Genomic DNA, 19099 nt, shown 5'->3' on the forward strand with positions numbered 1-19099 from the left:
TGTGTACGAGATTTGTGTGTCGGATTTTATTGTCTGAAAATGGAATAGCTAAACAGTGGATGAAAACAAACACATAAAGTCATTGTATTTATGAGGTATTTCAGTTGTTTTTGAATTATGTATAAATTTAAATGTTTTAAATTAATATTTAATTTAGGTTTTTTTTTTTTAAAAGAAAAGCTATATCCAAAAGTGCTCACTTTTCACTTCTCTGTACACTTCATTTATTAACATCTATTAATATGTTGTTGGGGGGTTTTTTTCGACACCTGATCATGTTTTAATATTGTACAATACTGTGAGTCTACTTTATCTTTATTTAAGAGCTGCGTTTTACATCAGAAACCTTTTTTTAATCGTTTATAAAAAGGTAAAGTTTACATCGACATTAGACAGCTAGCAACACTGCATTTCACAACAGGCTCTATTTAATCCTCTGATGCAATCGGGCGCGGAGGAATACACCTGTCATTAGAAGGGCGGTAGAGATTCGTCTTGTTGCCTTGGAGACGGGTGAAAAAGTAGTGCGACGGAAACTAAACTTCATTTCTCCGCCATCTTGGCTCTAAGTCAGCGTTTGTGTGTACCCGCGCGCAGCTCTGTGCTCAGATCCAAAATGGCGGCAGTTGCTTTGCTAAGCTGGGTCGGGATAAAAACACGGTCAGAGCCCGAGCTCTGGAGCGGCCGGCAGCGGGAGAGAAGTTACCGCTTCTCCTGCTCCGCTTTTCCCCTGATCACACTGAATAAAAGACAGGTAAGAATGACATTTATTTGTCTTTATTTCTTTTTTAAGCACACAGTCTTTTTTTCCTCGTCGGAGATGTGTGATTTGTAACGGAGCTCGGTGTCGGGAATGTTTACATTTAAATTTAAACGTCTCTTCGATACAAACGTCACTAGCGCTAGCTTGCCGTAGTTTAGCCTAGCCTAGCTTAGCTTAGCTTAGCATAGCATAGCATAGCTTGGTTTGGGTCGTGTAAATAAACTGTAAGCGTCTTCCTTCGCTGATGTTGGAACATTATTGTCATTATTATTATTATTGTTGTTGTTATTGTTGTTGTTGTTGTTAGTATTAGTATTAAATCGATGTAGAATGATTTCAGTTGTAAAGCTGTGACTTGGGTCAGTTTGACGGTTTGGGAAGTGGAGCTGTTTGGGCTGGGAGGCGGTTACCAGGCCTCATATCCAGCTAGCTTCCTAGCTAACTAACTAACTAACTGACTGACTGACTGACTGATTGAGTATCCTGTCAATAATAATAATAATAATAATAATAATAATAAACAGGATACTACTGATTAATTGGGAATAATAACAGCTTAAAATATGTGAGTAATGAAACAGCCGAGTGTCAGTGTTTATTCCACAATAATAATAATAATAATAATAATAATAATAATAATAATAATAATAATGCATGTTATCTCATTTTCACTTTAAGCTAAGTCTAAAGCAGAAGAGTTATTTAGTGCTTTTAACTGTCCAAGAGTGAATTATGAGTGAATCTGTATCAGAGAGATGTATAAATACTCTGTAAAGTTATTAGGAGTGTGATGGTGATGAATAATAACATGAGTGTATTTAATAAAAACAATTAAGCTTATTTCTAATGCCTTTAATTTTACTGGCTAACATGAAGATGGAGTTTAACATGTTTGTTTATGTTAAATGTCTCAAGCATTGTGTTTAAAAATTAGAAAATAGTTTTCTGGTTGTTTTTTTTTTTGCCAGCCTGATATCCGGGTTTTAGGGATCTGGTTGTAAGACCCGGGGATCTGGTTTTTAGACCTGGGGGTCCGGTTTTTAGAACTGGGATCTGGTTTTAGATCCAGATTTGGTACAGACAAACTTTCCACGTAAGTAACATTTTGCCTATTGTTAAAAATAGAAAGAGAAAGTGTAATATCCTCTTTGTCGTGGTGGAATGTTTGACCGGTTGGTTAGGATGAAGCATGCCCACGCCCTATTCAGACGGGGTTAGTTCTTCCACAAAGAGGTGTCATTATTCAGTAGTTATTCCCAGAGTATCTGTGGAATTTTAGTTCCATCATGGGAAGTGCGTTGGTTTTGGTTTCTTTTCTTCGGGCTGTGCGTACACTAGGGCTGCACGATTACGGCCAAAATGATCATCACCATTATTTTGATAAATAATCATGACCTTAATATTGATCACGATTATTCATTGATTTTAGGGACAACATACTTTTAAAGCACTTTCACATTTAAATAAACAGACCACTGCTTTCAGCTCCATGTTGTGCTACATTCCTGCTATTGTACAAATCTTTACATCAAATTAGACTGGTCCTTAAAGTGCATCATCTCGTAGAAGCAAAATATCAATAAAATTGTACCCAAAATATAGGATAAGTAAAAATAAAAATGCCATCAACTAAATGAAAACAATTCAGGTGAATGCAGAAAAGGCAATAACCGTGTTTACAGGAGGAGAGACGCAGACAAATCACCCAATAGAGCCGTGACGCAGGGATTACGCCATTTTGTACCGGAACCCGGAAGTTATCATCACACCGGTTCCCTCATCAAAAATAGGCTTTGGGATTATTGCAAAAAATAATCTGTGATCAACAAAAGTTTACAATACTAACATGTTTTGTCCATCAAGGTAATTTTCACAAATGAACACAACTTTTATGAAGTTTGAAGCCTAAATACAATCGCCAGAAATAAACAGCTAATGGTCGCTCGACTTCACCGTCACCAAGCTTCCGACTACTTTCCCACACTTTATTTAAAACATTTTCCATAATACGGATTTACTCTGTGGATGAATCTTCATCCATGGTTTTTCTTTTGGGAATTGTGCACAGCAAAGCTGAATCAGTTTATCTGCAAAGGCTTTTCGTCTGTACGTCTGTACGTCTGTAGTGCCATTTAGCAACTTACAACTTACTCCACGGTGCCTGGAATGATTACGCTGTATTTTGCGTGCGGTAGAAATGACTCCAGGTGGTCTACCGAGTCTCCCGTTTGAACCGACATGTTGCGTGATTTATTCCCTACAGGATTTGATTGATCAAATGTTTGATTTCACTGCGGGGGGGGTTCTTTTTTTTTTTTCTCTTTCTTTTTCAAAATTTGCGATGCCATGTTTTGGCATGTAAACACGTCATGAGCTTACATGGTCAGTATCGCGGGATGACAAATTCTTATCATGGGAAGGAGCTGTACCGGTGTATCATATACAATACTGCACAGCCCTTCCTCCACCACACACATCAGAAAACTAATCCCGTCTGAACAGTGGATTCACACCAGATGACTTACAACGATATTTTAAAGAGTATAGATTTATGACTGGATCTCGCGCACACACACACACGCACGTATGTACAGCTGAGATGTGAATTGAGGACGGGTTCATCAGCATGTCTGAGCTGTAAATGAGCATGACCTAATTGATGAATAATTGTGTGGGTTTGTATGAAGGACTTGGGAAAGGGCGAGTGACGAGGACAGGAGTTTATTAGCAGGGTTCACTGACTGATCTCTCACTCTGCAGATTAATCACCATGATGTATGTGTTTACACGACAAGATCTTACATCACGTCGGCTTCCTGACGCAGCTGTTTTATATAACATGTCGTGTTTACTCTCTAACAGGTACTAAACTGTACTTTTCCTTTTGTACCATTGGAATGTAGCTTGTAGCATGAAAGGTTGAAGATACATGTTTTTTATTATTATTTTTTAAACAATAAACACTTACTTTGAGGCCTGCAACAACTAATCGATAATTGAAATAATGGACAACGAATGTCATTATGGATTAGTCGGATCAGTGACGTCATTGTGGATACTCCCCCCAGTCTGTGATGACACTCTGGATAACACCATTTCTGAACCCCCCCCCCCCCCAGTCAGTGACGTCATTGTGGATAACCCCCCCCCTTCCCCGCCAGTCAGTGACGTCACTTCACGACGGTGAAAAATGCATTTTTATGAATAAAACCCGTGTGAAAAACAGTGGAGGTCACAGAGTGAGCTGCTGAGGGAAAGGTGCAGGTCGTCCAAAATATGAGTGTTTTTATATTAAGCGCTTCAAACAAACTGGTACGTGTATTAACCTGGCTCGTCATGTCGGACACCGCAACAGACGCGTGTGCTGTTTAATGTGTTCCATACGTGTTTTCTTCAGTGCAGAAATGACATTTTTACCTTTATATCCTTATCTGTAAATATTAGAAATTCACATCAGTATTTCCATTTTACATAATTAAAATGGAAATACTGTTCCAAAATAATTCCATTTTTCAGTCAGGCTCATCCTGACTGGGAGCGAGTCTCCGTTAAACTCGAGTCCACGCCTGCGCCTCAATCAAACGGCACACGATAACTGACTAAAACATGACGGATTAATCCATTAACAAAATAATCGTTAGTTTCCTCATAAAAGTCGTCTTTGGTCATGGCACCACAATCTAACATTTATTCACTATATACTACTTTTATATAATTTACAGGCATCAAGTGTAAACGTGCTCAACATTATCATCTCAAAAGTGTCCCAAAACAGTTTACTTAATCCTGTACCTTATGTGATGATGCGATGGTGTCAGCCTTGACTGTTGTGTAAAATAAAAGCAGCATTTTGATTATTTAAGCCCTAAACACGGCTTGGTCACATCCCTACATGTCCTGTTTGCTACCTGTGTGCTCTACTTGGGGTATAACGTAACTGCTTTCTACCCCTCATGTGGTGCAGTACTGTACATTTCATTTGAGGTTCAGCAACAGAAATAAAATGTCGCAGAAGAACAGCTGAAAGTACGTTTTATGTCTGTACTTGTGTGTATTTTACCCATACACAGTCACTGCTGCACAGTACATTTTATGCAAAACCAAGCTTGCTTTAATAGCGAATCGCAGACATGCTTCTGCTTTTCCGGACCAATTCCTCCTTGTCATTTGTGCTGCTTGTTTTTTTTGTTTTTTTTCAACGTCGTATACAGCAGGGGTCAATTATTTCCAAACTCCTAGCTACTTAGGTTCTGAACAAGTGAGCTTTGGGTTGACAGATTGTTAACTCTGTCCACTCCCATGTTTTGGTTGTCCGAAAAACTGACCAGGTTAAAAAATCAGTAGCTAAGGTAATGATGCACGTCGAGCTAGTTAGCTAGTTAAATGCGGACTAAGGGAAAAGAGCAAGTAGGCCGATATGACTACCCCCCCCAAACCCTAACCTAAGTTTTCCTCCGAGTGCGATACAATGCCCCAGCAGGTTGAAAAGATGCGGTTGGTTGGCTTCATGTGTCTCTGAGGAAGCATGTGATGGCCTTCACCCTCCCAGCTTGGTAGCTGAGGTCCTGCAGGGGTGACTTGTGGGTCGGAATTGGCCGAGTATAAATTAAGGAGAAAATCTGGGAACGATACCACCCCCCAAAAAATTCTAAGTAGTCTCCATTGTCGTTTCAGGTGATTCCGGAGTGATCCGTCACCCACCATGAAGATGTCTGATTGCAAGCTGAGCACAGTGTGTGTTCTCCTGTAAGCTGCATGTACTTGCCTCTCTGAACCATGCCTGAAGATTAGAGCACCTCTCCTTGCCAAATACCAGTAAAAATCTACATGACCCTCCATGTAGACGTCCCCTCGTCCGTCCCACTGGAGTGAGCCCCCTAGTCTTGATTCCTTCCCTTCCCGTCGACATCATCCTTCGTCAGCCTCTTGAAGACAAACCGGGACAATGTCCCTGCATTTGAAAACGGCTCCTACATAAGACTCTTCAGTCCCATGCGTCCTGTAAGCGGAGATTCGTCTGGTGCTGCCCCTCCCGAGAGTGTGTCGTTGCTGGGCTCTCTTTCCCCGTCCGATATGTCCCTGCTGCAGTCCCTGGGCCCAGTGCAGAGCTGGCTGGGCCAGGAGCTGGAGAAATGTGGCATAGACGCCATGATCTACACTCGATACGTCCTCAGCCTCCTGTTGCACGACAGCTACGACTACGATCTGCAGGACCAGGTATGGTTTTCCTGTTCCTCTATCCTGATCTATCAGGACTTCTTAAACCTTTTATTATTATTTTTTTTTAAATCATGGATCAACAAAGGATGCCATCTCAGATTTTAAAGTACACTAAAGTTCAGCCAGCATGGTTTAAGGTTTGTGCTGACATTGTGAGAAATAAGTAAGAAACCAATATAAAGGTGTTTTAGTTTGAGTATTTTGGCAATCCTGATTATTTTGCATCTGCATCCACTCAGTCTGCCAAGTGGCATGGCATGTTCTTATCTCTACAGATGGCAAGAATAAACACTATTCTTCCAAGAAAGGGAACTGAACGCTCTTCTAAGGTTGCTTTTTCCTGCTAATGTCAAGTTATGTCAACACAGCTTTAATTCACAGTTTTAGTTCCTGGTTAAGTTGTAGCACATCTGCTCGTTGATGTCTTGCTGAGTCATTAACTGTTGCTCAGTCTGATTCAGGCATGTAGCATTTTTGGTATCTGGGACTATATTTAGATTAGACTTGTGCCAGTAAAGGAATCCTCTTATTTGGGTACCTGTGTGGAAAATTACTGCAGTAAATGTTTTGTAACAGTATTTGATTTGATGCAGACTTCCAGTACGGGTTCCTGATTAGATTATTATTTTTTCATTATTATTATTTTTTAAAACTTTCCTTTAGCATTATCTCAATACATTATAATACAATACAGTATGTAAGTTATTAGGTATCTGGTATTGGGCTAGCATGTGTCGTCTGATCATACCTTTCGCAGGAGAACGACATCTTCCTGGGTTGGGAAAAGGGAGCCGGCAAAAAATGGGGGAAGAGCAAGAGGAAGGGAGGGACGGACCTGAGTCTGGAGGAGATGAAGAAGCAGGCCGCTGTGCAATGCCTACGTTCTGCTTCTGATGAAGTAGGAGGTTCATTTGCTTAAGAAACCACTGTGCAATGGTTTACTTCTGTATTTTGTTCATATGCTGTAACCTTTCGGATTTAGTATGAGACCGCATGTACTCTATCCTAGTCGCTTACCTGAGAATGTTCTACAAATACTTGTGCAATTAAGGAATGAGTAATTAAGGAGTTACTGTAACTACCTTGAAGAAGACTTTAACGTTTTTATATAACAGCACCCCCTGAATTGTTCCTGTTTTTACTACAGCAATTTGTTTACTGTTACATTTACTTCATATCTTGTGTTCATGGGTTGTTTTCTCTGTCAGAACTCTGGAGTCGAAAGTTTGGTTGAGGAGCTTTGCTCCAAGCTCAAGGACATTCAGAACAAACAAAAAGGTTTGTTGCTCTTTTGCTTCCATTTTCAGCATGACTTGATCTTTCTACACCTCCCCTCCCAGAGATTTTTTATCTTTTGAATTGTCGATGTAAACGTTTTCACACACGCATATTTTCTCTCATTTTTTTATTTATATTTTTTATTTTGCTTTATTTTTGACTTTCCCTCTCTTGAGATGTGTTGGTGAATAAAATCCTTCTTTGTAGTATTTTTTGTTTGTTTTTGATTTGTTGGTGTTTCTTTCTGCTTTTCTTTCCTCATCTTTTAAAAATAGCTTAAAAATAGTCCATTAAAACGTATAATTATATATTACTAACAAAAACATCTGAAGCATTGATGAAAGAATGCCGTGGTTCTTGCAGAAACGGAAAAGCAAACGATTAAGAAGTCCGATGAATCCCGATCTCCTGAATTGGCTGAATCACCTTCTTCTAAAGACCAGGTGGAAATGTAAGAAGCTTCTCGAATTTCTAGAAAATGCGTCTTTTAAAGTGAAGTCTTCAAATCTTAGCCCTTTTTTAATTTGTTTACTTTTTTCATTTTTTTTATTTTTTTATTTATTCAAGGTACTATGAAGCCTTTCCACCTCTATCAGAAAAATCTGTTTGTCTCCAAGAGATTATGACCGTGTGGAACAAGGCTAAAGCAAGTGCAAATTCCAGCTCCTCTTCTGCTGCCCCTCAAACAAGCACGGACACCTCCTCCCCAAAAGAATGCACCAGTGAGGGTGAAGTCTCCAAGGACAAAGCACCCGATGCGTTGGTCACTACCAATTATAAGGCTCAACACCGACGCAGCAAGAAAGAAAAGGAGAACCGGTACCACGGGGGTGCTTCTGGGGCTTGCAGCGACCAGGTTGTTTCTCAGAATAAAAGGCACGCCAGACATCGATCTGATTTGGGACACCGTCCCCGGTCCTGGTCCTCTGGCTCCAGTGAGGGTGGCTCAAGCTCCAGCGGTAATCAGGGTGACACGAAGACCTGTAAAGGAGCTCGGATCAGACACCGGTCTCGCGAGGTTAGCGGCAGAAACAAAAAAGGGCGAAACCATGGGCAAGTCAAACTGGCCCTAAAGGCTATTGACAAAGAAGAGCGCAGAAACACAGGTAGCAGTTGCAGTGCCTCCGAAGGCCCTTTGAAGCATCAACAGCACTACACGAGAAAAGGCAAAAAGCCATTAAGGGAGCTTCGGAAAGATCCCAGCTGGGTTGACTTGAAAGAGTCCGGAGGTGAAACCAATAACAACAGGGAATATATGGAAGAACCCCTTTGGTACACCGAGCCCATATCGGAGTATTTTGTCCCATTCAGCTGGAGTAAACTGGAGACAAAATATCGAAGCAAACCAGATTCCCCTAATGACCTAGCGACGTCCATTGACGTGGACAGTCTGTCGGAGCAGGTCCAAGGGATTTGCATTGCCAACACTTCGTTTCAAAGGGCGTACCTTGCAGCAGGTACTTTCGTGGATGGGCACTTTGTTGAAGTGTCCAGTGAGGGAAATGAGGAGGCCACTGAACTGAATGGGACCTCAAGCTGCCCTCTTCCTGAGGATGGTAAAGATTTAGATGATGAGCATCTGTCTGAATTCACTCACTTCTATGAAGTTGATATATATCAATCCATATTGGATCCCAGTGCCTCAGACGCAGTACAAGAAAGTCGAATCTTGAACATGATTCGGCAAAAGAGCAATGAGCCAAGAGACATTGAGGCAGGGTGTTGTGTAGTTTTAGATGGCTTTGAACTGCAGGGGGAAAGTGCAATAAAGGCAGATTCTTTGGGAGCTTCGGGGGACGACGTGATTCTTACGCAAGACATGGAAAACATCGCTCACATGTGGGAGTGCTGCTCGTCATCTAGTTCTGAGGAGTTGGAAGGAGAAAGCTGTGCAGGTGACTCTCCAGTTAGGCTCTCCCCACTGTTGGGCAGCGTACCATTTAACATGAGCAGGTTGTCCGGCACTTTTGGAGAGCCTCCTGTTCAAGATAGGAGCACGTCGGCCCTAAACTCCTGTTTCTCGCTCTTTGAGGTGCAGTGCGATAGCTCTGCTTTCCCCTTTTCCTGCGACTCGCTCGCATCCAGTCGCGAAAACATAGATTCAAGTAGCTGTCTAGATCCCCATGCGAACAAACAGTCTCGCTTGCTAATTTGGACCAAAAATAGTGCCTTTGATGAGAACGAACACTGCTCTAACCTGTCGACGAGAACGTGCAGTCCGTGGTCCCACTCGGAGGAGACTCGCTCGGACATCGAGCAAGTCTCTGGCCAAGCCGATGAGTCTTCTCAGTTTGGCAGTGATGAGGTTGGCTGTATAATTCCTCCAGTTCCAACTTCATACCTGGAGGAGGAGTTTTTGGATTTCTTGCAGGAGAGCCCAAGTCACCAGCAAGATGAAATGAGTGCAGGCATAGTGTCCAATCAGACCTTCAACAAGGTATCTAAACTGGAGTCTGTTTGTGGAATCGCATTAGAGCAGGACGAGAGCAAACAGTACAACGCTGTTTTGTTTCCAGAAGACACCAACCAACAAGATGATGACTACAGCTCAGGAATAATAAAAGATATTTGGATGGCTATTGGAGACCGAGATTGCGTATTAGCCCTTGAAGTGGAGAAAGCGGATGATGACTTGTTTTCGGAGGAGACGCCCAACTATCAGTGTGGCTGTCTTGATGGTGATGCGAAGGAGCCCATCGAAAAGAAGGCCGTACAGCGCTCGGAGTACCACTTGTGGGAGAGTCAGAAGGAGGACCAAGGCCTGGCCAAAAATAAAGTCTCCAAATTGGACAGAGGGGACTACGCGACACCGGCCAGACCTTGGGATGTTGATTCGGAGAGGGACAGTACATCATTTATTCTTGGGGGAGTGTACGGAGAACTAAAGACCCTAAGCGGTGACGAGGAATGGACTGTGGTTCCACCCGTCGACACCTGTGAGAGTCTGTTGCAGTGTGCATCAGCTTCCTCATCCGACGTGGTAACCATTGCAGGGACGGACGTGTTCATGAATACAGGCAGTTGCTTTGCTCCTGGTCATAAGCCTCTATGGCGACCTCTGGTGTCCTTTGGACAGAATGGTCAGGCTACCAAAGGGTCTGGGGAAGGACTGAATAAGGGGTTTTCTGTTATCTTCCATGAAGATTTACTTGGATCCTGTGGAGGCTATTGTGGAGAGCAGCAAGGACTTGATTATCACTTTTCATCCTTTGATCTCAATAACCCCTTTTCCCAGGTCCTGCATGTGGAATGCTCCTTTGAACCGGAAGACATGGCCTCGTTCAGCCCAGGATTCAAGCCAAAATCCATATTGTGCTCAAACTCCGACAACGAGCCATTCAGTCCAAGGCTTTATGGCATCAACCGCACTCAGTATCGGGCCATCCGCATATCCCCGAGGACTCACTTCCGGCCTATATCGGCTTCTGAACTTTCTCCTGGCTGGTGTAGCGTGTCTGATGGAGAGTCTGAAAAGGAGGAAATGAGTCTTCCCGTTCCAGGTCAGACCGAGCTCTTTGACGACCCGCAGGCAGACCTCAAACCCCTGGAGGAAGACGCCGAGTGTGAAGGCCCTTACTACGGAAAGTCCGAACTGGAATCTGGTAAATTTTTACCCAGATTAAAGAAGTCGGGCATGGAGAAGAGTGCCCAGACCTCACTCGATTCCCAGGAAGGTGGGGGTACGACTCTGACAACTGTCGAGCAGGAGATTTGCTTGGACTGCGAAAACACAGGAAAGTCCGCAGCAGCCGTGTCGGCTGTGAGCTCTCGCGTGGAGGTGCCTGTGGATACGCTTCAGAAAGAGGAGTCCTGCGTAGACAAGGAGGCCTGTAGTTGTGTCGGAGCAAGCCAGCTTCTGGAATTCGGGAAATCGTACGACGTGGTTCAAGATTTGCAGGAGGTAAGAGCACTAGTGTGCGGTGTAATGAAAGTCACACGCAACCCATTCATAATACCAGTTTAAGATCTAGATCCTTTGGGTGCTTTCACACAACCCAGTGAGAATTGATGTGTCTTGGGCTTGTTATACCAAAACGTCATGTTGCTTTAGGATCCAGAACGGTGTTGTGGTATGCCTTTGGGCCGCATTTAGACCAAAACGTCGGTTTGAACCGGCATGTTTTATATACAGTAATGTCTTAAAGTATCAAGTCTTGCCCCAATTTACTTCCAGTAGCGTCCTCGGCATGACTAAGTTCCTGTTTTACGATGCCGGTTTGGCTTTGTGTGCGAGGTTCCTGAGGGATGTAATCAAATTCTTGAGGTTTGTTGGGGTGAATAGGGTGTTCTGCTTCAGTTGAATAACTAATAGAGCGCACTTACCCTCTGGCCCCGAGTTGGATTATGTAATAAAAATACCTTCTTTCGTTTTTTAATACTGAGAAGAGCTTCTCGGCAGTTACCACCCAAAAATAATGGTTTTGAATAATAATGAGTTGATGTAACTGGTTGTTTGTGTAGCCAGACTCTTGGTGAGTCATGCGAGTTATTCGGTAGAAGACTGGAATTTGAATTTTCCGAGAACGATAAAGTTTTTATGTTTTGCTAGGCGGGACTGCACAGTCGAAAACTACTCTGCTTTATGAGCTTCTGTATTTACAGATACCTCTAATGTCAGTTTTTAGGAAACGAGAGCAAAGCGTGTTCCCGAAACACCTTGGGGTAAATGTGGCTCGTAATCAAAGACTCATTAAAAGGTTCGCCTGTTTCGACTAGCAATGGTATGCATTTTTTTTTTTTTTAACCCTCCATCCCATGTGGCCACAACATGTTTACATTTGGTGGAAATTGAGGCCTTTTTAAACCTTTACCACATTTTCTATGTCTTTTTTTTTTTTTTCTTCTTCTTCTTTTTAGAAAATAGTTTGAATTCTTGTCCCATGAATGATTTCTTGTGTAAGGGACTTGCACAAAGTCCAACATCTCTTTTGTTTGGATTCTCTAATCCCCTCTCTGCTTTGGTCCTTATCTGCTTCCTCCCGTCAGTGTTCCCTGTTGAGTTTCGGGGAGCGGAGTGTGACCAGTAGCCAGCGTGAGGATTGCTGGTGGCAGAATACGCTTTGTTCCCCCATGTTTTCAGGATCTCGATGCACAGGTAAGAGAACAAACAGGCCTGAGCTAGTCCGTTTTAAAACCTATATCAAATATATAATTTTTTTTCTCGTTATGTTTGTAGAACTTTTGATCCGGAAACGAGCGCTTAATATTCTTTGTTGGATTTAAACACTTTAGTATCAGCCTTTACCCTTACATCCACCTCTCTGTCTTTGGTTTTGCAGAAAGCAGTAACATATGAGTTTGCTTCTGAGCGCTGAGGCACGGTAAAGCAGAACCGAGGTGAAACGCTTCAGAACCTCAGCTCTTTTCTCCTTCAGGACGAGGAGCGGCTTCATCAGAACAGGACATCAAAACCTCTATTAATCTTTACGTTTATGATCCCTGTCCACCTGCCCCTCCTCTCACCCCACCTTCTGTAGTCAATACAATACCATCTATTAGAAACGTAACCGAAGGGAGGCTGTGTGTGTGTGTGTGTGTGTGTGTGTGTGTGTGTGTGTGTGTGTGTGTGTGTGTGCGCATTCGTTATGGATTTGTTTGAAGTGTGTATTAATCAGCTTTGACAAAGGCACCTAGGTGATGATCCTTAGATGAGTCAGGTGATCTTTACTTGAACTATCTGATTTATTTTTTTGTGCGTGCTCTAGCTCACACTCTAGAGTCGTACTGTCTGATTGGTGTGTGTGTGTGTGTGTGTGTGTGTGTGTGTGTGTGTGTGTGTGTGTGTGTGTGTGTTGGGGGGGGGGGGTCACACTAGTGTGACTCCTTTACTAAGCTAACCTAACCATAACAGTAATGACAAAAGTCCGAAAGCCCTGTAATTGTAGCCTGTCACTTTCTCACACCAGCAGTTTTGTCCTTTATTTTTTATTTATGATTTAGTGTTTTACCGTTTTGAAGGTGTGACATTTACTGAAGATTCTTCCTTATTCACAAATACGGAAAATATGCGAGAAAACAAAACCTTGTTTTTTTTTTTTTTTTTGGTTTGGTCCTCAAGCGTAGCGCTAATGGTTTGGTTTGCGCTGTTGAAAACAACGATCTTCCCCAAATAACCGTAATATCCTTTTGTGTAATGAATCAAAAAAAAGGGGGAAGCTGAGAGAGAGTGAAAAAAGGTTTGAGTTCTGCATTTCCACATTATTACAGTTTACAGCTTTTGCATTTAAAAAAAATTATTATTTAATAAAACTAAATATAAACGCATATATAAGCTATAGGTGCGACCTGATGTTTGGTTTGTTTTTTTTCCTTTTTGTTTTTGATGATGGATCATCTGTAGCGCAAAAAAAACAAAATCGGTGCGGTCGACGCTTTAAAAACATTCGTGTGCCCTTCAGATATTTTGTTGCACATCAAATGCGTTCCCCAAAAATGAGCGGTGCCGAGGGTTTCCTGCTTTACGTGCGCGTTTTATTTTAAGATTAGAATTTAGTAGCAGAATGTAATGGGTTTTATTTGCTTAGAAAGATATGACTTTTTTTTTTTTTTTCCTTCTTTTCTCAATTTTTTTTTTCTTCATTTAAAAAAAAAAAAAAACCAACAAAAAAACGTTTCGGTGTAGACTTGTGTGTTTTGGTGTGGGTTGCTGCGTTTTCGTTTGAAAGAAAGCCGGTAGCATGGCGACCTGGTTAAAGAAACAGTTCGGCGTTTCAAATAATAAAAAGTAATAAAAAAGGTAAGCGTTCCTGTGTTTGCGAACGTAGCTGATCAGTCTGGGTGTGGACTTTTTTTTTTGTTTTTTTTTTTTGTTTTGTTTTGTTTTTTTTAATAAAGTGTTCTTTTGTACAAAAGTTACGAGGCTGCATAAGACTTAAATAAAACAAGCGTAATTGTTTCTTCTCTAAGAAATAAGTTAAGAATTACATTTTAGTCAGTTATTTATTTACTTTTAAATAAATAAATAAATAAAATGTAAGGGGGGTTGCTAGCTGCCTTAGCCTCGTAATTCTAGTGCGAAAGTTCTGGATGTGTCTCTGCAGTTCGGCTGTTTTTGCTGAGCAGGAACCGTTTTGGTGAATAATAATAATAATAACATCGACACACTCTGCTTTTTGTGACTTTCTCCTAAAGGAAGGTCTCAAATCTGAGGTCCTGTTCGAGCAGGTGAAGATGTCTGATGTTCGCTTCGTAAGAACGTTTCTGTTCCTCATTTTATTTAAATTTTTTTCCTTCCTCACGTTTACCAGTGTGCTCCTGTAGAACATTCTAGTAAATAAGTGACGAGCATTAATGTGTACAGAGTGAAGACCAACAGAGATTTATGGCTGTGTATGATCAAGTATGAATTTGGGGAACTCGCGTAGCTTGATTGAAATGTAGAGAGGTTTTTAAACCTTTAGAAACTAACACTACACACACACACGACTTGTTCTACAGCTTTGGTCTTCACTTCTCATCATTAATGTCTTATATCTGCCCTCTGAGCCAGCTAAACCTATTATTATTATTATTATTATTATTATTATTATAAATATTAGTTGTTAGAAAATGATTTTTTAAATGTCCTTTTTTGTATTGTTTAAGAAGGATGTTCCAGATGTGAGCAGAGAGTTGGGGATTTCACATTTATGCAGCGATTGATGTGTAAAACAGAAAGCGGGAGGAATTATTAAAGGAGTGATTTGTTCCGTATCGAGCTGACGCCGGTCTGACACTGAACCCTGATCAGACTGGTATTTTCACATCCACCGTCTGACTTTATTTAAATAAAAATTTTTTTTTTTTTTTTTTTTTAAAAAAACAACGTGATGTTGACTTGCACAACAGTGCTGCATGTGAACGTCACGCCCGTGGTGGTGCTGGTGATTTGCGTAACAAACCTCAACCATTTCCTCTGAGGATGAACTCGTTTTATAAATCTTCCCGCGGCAGTGTGATAGCTGTCCGAAACCTCAGGCAGCGTGCTTTAGGGTCGTGCGTGTGCTGTGGCGTGTTGTGACGGTCAGCGTGTTCCTCCTCATGTCTTGGTGTGGGGTTTATTTGGTGCGAGTTGCTACGTAGCCTGTAGCACGATGACCAAAACAGAGAATAAAATCGCTGTGTTCCTCTTAAACTCAGTATCGAATATAAAGTCGATCAGCTACCGGGTGTGACTTTTTTTTTTTTTTAAAGTTACAAGGTGAATTAATATTTGTATATTTACTTCATAAATCAATTAAAAAAAACTGTTTTCTTCTTTTGTAATAAATAAATTGCAGACCAGCCACAGTTTAGACGTGTTTATGTAGAATATCGTTTTGCGTTTCCGGTGGAAGACTGAATTTTTTATTATTATTATTATTATTATTTTAATTAATGGTCCTGTTAAAAATGTTTAGTCTGATACTGAGCCAGAATTTCAGCCCGATTACTCTGGATTGGATTGGTGCAGCTTCAGTTTCTTGGCGTGTTTTTAGTAAACACATTGGGCCAGACGGCTCTGTTCAATTCAAAACAGCTGTTCATTGTTCAAAGTGAAGAACTGTATCTAGAAATGTATCTAATTTTGTCATTGAAGCGTTGAATGTGAGCTCTTTGGCTGCTCTGATTTCTGGAACATCCTGTAACCTGCATTTTTGCTGTGTTTTAGTTTCTGATTGCGCCTCCTGGTGGCTGCAATAGTGTAATGCACACAGTGGATGAAGCACACATTGCTTTTCCTTTTATTTTGTTTGTTTGTTTTTGGGAGTTGGAAAAAAATGAGAAATGAGTACAGTATATGGAAATCAATTATTCAACCCATATTTAACACTTGATTTAGTAAAACGGATTTAATTCCGCAGACATGATGCTGATATATTTTTCTAATACACTTCCAGAGGTGGTACACTTTTTTTTTTTTTTTTTTTTCTTTTTTTTCCTCTTCTTTTTATTTTTATTTTATTGAAAACACTGAGATAAAATTAAATAAGCGGCATTATTATTAATTTATTATTAGTTATTTCAGCCTAGACAACACCCAACATCTGCGAAAAAGACAAACGAGGTCGGTGGGGAAAGAGGAATTGAAACGAATAAAAGATGCATGAGGTCGTCGAGGCTAATAATAATAATCTAGTAATCGGACATCACGGTCCCTAATTTGCTTTGCTTTAAACTGCGAAACAAGTTTTAAAAACTTTAAAAACAACAACAAAAAAAAGTGTGCAACTAAGTTTTATTTTCTTTTTTGCTTTTAACTATTGCGTGAGTGAGTATATGTGGGTCCTCAAAATAATAATAAAATAAATTTTAAAAAGACAAAAAAGTATGAGAAATTGTTAGCATATGATATGTTTATGAGAGACCACCGTGTAACAAAGTTCATGTTTGTGTGTGCGAGGTCGGAGTAGTGTGTGTGTGTGTTACTCATACTAGACTTTGTCCTGCAGTTCTGTTCCATGGTTTGTTTGTGTTGGGAGGGACACGCTTCCCGAATGCGAGTCAGGATCGCACTTTGAAGCATTGAGGGTTTTTTTTTTCTCTCTCTCTTTCTTTATTTGGTTCTTTTTTTTTCTGTCCCTCTGTTCATGTTTGTATCTCATCTATGCAGCCCGGTGGGGTTTCATGCCTCCGTCACCATCTCCGACCCGTGTTCATCACTTAAACACCTCAGTGCCACCAAAAACCCAAAACATGGTCACATTTGTTCTAATTCCATATAAAAATCCAGCGGAGATTTGTTTCATTGTTGAGTTTCTGAATCTAATAAAGGATTGAGTACATTTTGCTTGTTGCTTGAATTGATGTGTGATGATGAGAATAACGGTGAAGATCCTGATCTAGAAAGTTCATGTACATGAAGGTTGGAAAAGCTCAGTGTCCCAGTTCTGTTTACGGAGCATCCAGGCATATGAAGAGCTCTTCCGTTAGTTCGGAGAGGAATAACGCGCTCGGTGTGGTGCTGTTGGAGGGAAATGATCAGTGATGTGGTGGTGAAGTGAAGCATGGTTACTCTTCCCATCACTGAAGGGGATTATTTTCTCACAACAGCACGTCGCATCCCAGAGTGTTCTTTCTCTCATACCGCAGCAGTTTAACGATATGATGATTACGTTATTTTACTTATTAAAGAATCGCACGTCATTTTTACTTTTAACGTACGCGAAACGAATGACGTGTTGTAGTCTCTTGCGTTATAGCAGCTATAAACGGTCGTTCCCTCACCAGAAACTCTTGTCCTGAAGAAGTTTGAACCTTGGACTGTTACAAAGCACTGACACTGGAGACTCCTTCCATACACGTTTTTAAAAAAGACAACAATCTTACAGAAAATTTCACATCAACAACGATTACACGTTACTTTTATTCGTTTATGTGGAGCATCAGCTGTACGAGTCCCTGCGAACGAACTGTTGCTATAGAAACGATAAACTGGAACAGGCGCGTTATTATAAACTGTCAGAGCCGCTGTGTTAGAAGATGAATCAACACCTTCTGAAGAGTCAGATTCGTTTAAATCGTTTTCCTTGCCTCAACTCCACGCGCTCATCCCCTCATCATGCTCATGTGACTCGGGTATGATGTAGCGCTGTGTTGGAAGAGGAAGTGTGTGGGGAGACACCGGTGGTCACAGGAGCAGGAAGTCTTTGAGGATTGATTTTTATGCGCATTGTTTAGCTAGACAGCCTGAATGTCATGTGATGACAATGTCCACCATGATGTAAGATCTGGACCACACTGGGTGATACTCAGCTGATTCTGAGGTTCCTGATGGTTGCACAACGTGTCCTGGTCTTAGACTGGTCGATCTTCCTACGTGTAAAATCAGTTGTCATGACGTCGTATGTGAAGGAGAAATAAAGCGGTCTTCTGCCATGTTTATTTTGATCCAAAGTCACATTTATTTAAAGAAATTCTTTGAATCAGGATCATGGGTTTTTTGTAGACATGTCTTATCATGGGTAGGGGTTTGATCACTGAAGGATGATCCCAGAAGAAAAACTCACTGAAATCATTTGTTATGTATCTGAGGCCTCATGTTTTTCACCATCGGTACTATCTCCCAGGTCTTAGGAATTCCACTACCTCCACATTGTTTCTATCTGTATCTGTTCCAGCTGAAGCATAAGCCTTTTAAAGAGCACGCATGCAGGACTCCTGAGTTGATATAAAAAAAGCAAATAATGTGCAATTTTGTGCAATGTTTTTGTAAAAAAAAAAAAAAAAAAAGAAAAAAACTAATAAACTGCACAATTATAACATAACATTGACCTGCACCATTACAGAAAATAAAAACTATCCATCCATCCACTTTCTGTACCTACACAGCGTCATGGGAAGCCTGGAGCCTATCTCGGGGGACTCCGGGCACAAGGTGGGGCACACTCACACACACACACATTCCCTCACTATGGACAATTTAGAGATGCCAATCAGCTTATAACTTGTCTTTGGACTGGTGGAGGAAACCGGAGTACCCAGAGGATACCCCCGACCCCTGAGGAGAACATGCAACGCAGGGCAGAGGCGGTAACGGAACCATGGAGGTGCAAGGCAAATGTGCTCACCACTAATCCACCAATTTCATTCCAACTCAACATTACAAATATTCTTCTGAGTGCTGTAAGAGATTAATTCTAGAATGTTATTTAGACCAACGCTTTCATATGTAGTAAATTCTACTGAGTGTGTTGTGTTTGTACAATATCAGAATCTGGTGATGAATCCCATTATTGAAATTGAATTTACTGATGCTAAATAAATACAACACACAATATTGAAGGGTGAAAGTAAAGGCCAAACCAATGAAAACATGCTGTCCCAAAATTCCCAAATATGATGTTTAGATTCCTAAACATGCTGTTCCAAGATTTCCTA

The 19099-nt window shown here is 41.1% G+C and overlaps 1 protein-coding gene across 3 annotated transcripts; it reads left to right on the forward strand.

The window, feature by feature from the left end:
- The first annotated feature begins 53 nt into the window (after nt 1-53).
- kiaa0232 (KIAA0232 ortholog) lies at nt 54-17004 on the forward strand. Of its 3 annotated transcripts, none has more exons than XM_053629928.1 (8): nt 54-754; nt 5438-5980; nt 6741-6881; nt 7192-7261; nt 7625-7712; nt 7829-11162; nt 12248-12356; nt 12541-17004. In XM_053629928.1, the coding sequence occupies exons 2-8, from the start codon at nt 5756-5758 to the stop codon at nt 12555-12557; spliced, it is 3984 nt and encodes a 1327-aa protein (XP_053485903.1). In that variant the 5' UTR covers nt 54-754; nt 5438-5755; the 3' UTR covers nt 12558-17004. The 3 variants fall into 3 exon arrangements, with proteins under 3 accessions (XP_053485903.1, XP_053485906.1, XP_053485905.1); XM_053629931.1 differs by lacking the exon at nt 54-754 and adding an exon at nt 1356-3625; XM_053629930.1 differs by lacking the exon at nt 54-754 and having other exon boundaries at nt 3951-5980.
- The last annotated feature ends 2095 nt before the right edge of the window (nt 17005-19099 follow it).

Source organism: Ictalurus furcatus, chromosome 7, assembly GCF_023375685.1.
Source record: "Ictalurus furcatus strain D&B chromosome 7, Billie_1.0, whole genome shotgun sequence".
NCBI lineage: Eukaryota > Metazoa > Chordata > Actinopteri > Siluriformes > Ictaluridae > Ictalurus > Ictalurus furcatus.